The sequence below is a fragment of the Bos mutus genome, chromosome 5 (assembly GCF_027580195.1).
Source record: "Bos mutus isolate GX-2022 chromosome 5, NWIPB_WYAK_1.1, whole genome shotgun sequence".
Lineage (NCBI taxonomy): Eukaryota > Metazoa > Chordata > Mammalia > Artiodactyla > Bovidae > Bos > Bos mutus.
In genome coordinates this window covers 72,907,702-72,909,943 of record NC_091621.1, presented here as the reverse complement: position 1 = coordinate 72,909,943, position 2,242 = coordinate 72,907,702, and the positions used below count along the sequence as shown (strand labels likewise).

At 35.6% G+C, this 2,242-nt stretch overlaps 1 protein-coding gene across 1 annotated transcript; it reads right to left on the bottom strand.

The window, feature by feature from the left end:
* Positions 1 to 530: 530 nt before the first annotated feature.
* Positions 531 to 1,470, bottom strand: LOC102273147 (olfactory receptor 6C2). The gene is given in 2 exon segments (XM_005899017.2): positions 531 to 1,295; positions 1,297 to 1,470. Coding segments are annotated over 2 exon segments (939 nt in total).
* Between the last annotated feature and the right edge of the window lie 772 nt (positions 1,471 to 2,242).

The window sequence follows — 2,242 nt, the reverse complement described above, 5'->3', positions numbered from 1 at the left end:
TTTCTCTTGTTAATACTTTAAACAAAGATGAAATATTTCTTCTTATATGTCACATGTTTCAGCATATTTATTGAGTGTGATTGTGAAAATTCCTCAGTTGTGTCTGACTCCTTGTGATCCTATGGACTGTAGAGCCCAGCAGGCTCCTCTGTTCATGGAATGTTCCAGGCAAGAATATTGGAGTGGGTTGCCATTTTCTTCTCCAGAGTGTATTTATTATACAAATGCAAGTTAAAGGAGTCCAGCAAAACTATTGTTCTGAAATTTTCCCGGGAATCATAGATAATATATTTAACATGGTATACAATTCTTTTTTGGAATAATATTAGAAAAACGTAGTGAGAGGTAAAGAAAGATTTTGTTTCTGAGAAATTCTCATGTTCTTTTTAATGACATAAATCATTTTGATTGAGATTACAGAGTCGGATAAGTAATTTGTTCTAAGTAGTTTCACAATTAGGATTTCCAGAGAAAAATGTTTAAGCAAGCAATACATTATTTTTATCTGATGGTTTAAATCCAGTATGCTCTTAATTGTGTAAGAAAAATGCAATTTTTTTGATTATGTCACTGACAGCTTGTTTCACCTGCTTGTTCTTCAAAGTATAAATAACAGGGTTCAACAGCGGGGCAACAGATGTAGTGAGCACAGACACGTCTTTGTTAATGTCCACCTCTTCTTTGGCTGAAGGCTTGATGTAGATAAAAATACAGCTGCCATAGGTAATGGAAACAACAATCATATGAGAAGAACAAGTGGAAAAAGCTTTTCTTCTCTGTGATGCAGAGGGAAATCTTAGAATTGTCCTGATGATATACATGTAAGAAAGAACAACCCCTATCAATGTAATGATGAATGTCACCACTGCACAAATTATAACCATCTGTTCAATGAACCATGTATCTGAGCATGAGATCTTAAAAAGAGGAGCTGCATCACAGCCAAAATGATCAATGGCATTGGAGTCACAGAATTCTAGCTGGAGGCCCATACTGAGTGGTGTGATGATGATCATCAGCCCAGAGATCCAGCAGCAGAACACAAGGATGGTGCAGACTCTGCCATTCATGATGGTCATGTAATGAAGGGGTTTACAAATGGCCACATATCGGTCATAGGACATGGCTGCCAGGAGAAAAAACTCTGTGGCCCCAAAAAGTCCAATGAAAAATATTTGACTAGCACAGGCGTTATAAGTAATGGAATTGTCCCCACTTGATATGCTATACAGGAATCTGGGAATACAGACCGTTGTGAATGAGATTTCTAAGAAGGAGAAGTTTCTAAGAAAAAAAATACATAGGTGTTTTAAGATGAGAATCCAGGAATGTTAGAATGATAATAGTCAGATTTCCAGTAATGCTCAGCAGGTAAGTAAGAAACAAGAAGACGAAAACAAGAACTTGCAGCTGTGGGTCCTCTGTAAGTCCCAACAAGATGAACGTTGTTATGACTGTGTGATTTCTCATGACCACCTTTGATGTTTTAGGTAATCTCTATGTAAAAAGTCTAAGAGAAGGTATCCAAATAGATAAAAAAAAGTAATTTAAAAAAATCAATGGAATAGAAAACAGAAACAAGAGACAAGATGAATACAATCAAAAGCTGATTCATGGAGAGGATTAATAACGTGGATAAAACTGTCATTGAGACTGATCTTGAAAGAAAAAAAAGATGGAATTTATCAGAAATGTGAGGTATGGCATCATTATAAGTTACACAGCTATTGAAAAGATAAAAATGTCATGTTTTGAAAAAATTTGCTAAATGGATTCAGCAACTTGAATGAATGAGTGAATTCTACAAAAAATACAATTTATTAAAGTTAATGCAAGATTAAATATCTAACCTATATAGTTCTATTTTTAACATTAAAGTAAACAAGTGAAAAGTAAAAGTGTTAGTCACACAATTGTGTCAACTCTTTGCAATCCCATGGACTGTAGCCCACCAGCCTCCTCTGTTCATGAAAGTCTCCAGGTAAGAATACTGGAGTGAGCAGCCATTTCCTTCTCCAGGGGATATTCCCAACCCAGGGATTGAACCCAGATCTCCTGCTTTGCAGGCAGATTCTTTAACATCTGAGTCACCAGGGAAGCCCAAAGTAACCAAATACATATTTAAATTATTCTACAAAGAGAACTGCAGCCTCAGATGGCTTAATTGTAGTTTCCTACTGAACATTTAAAAACAAATAGGGAAATACCATACTATACAAATCCTTTGAAACATCTGTTGAAA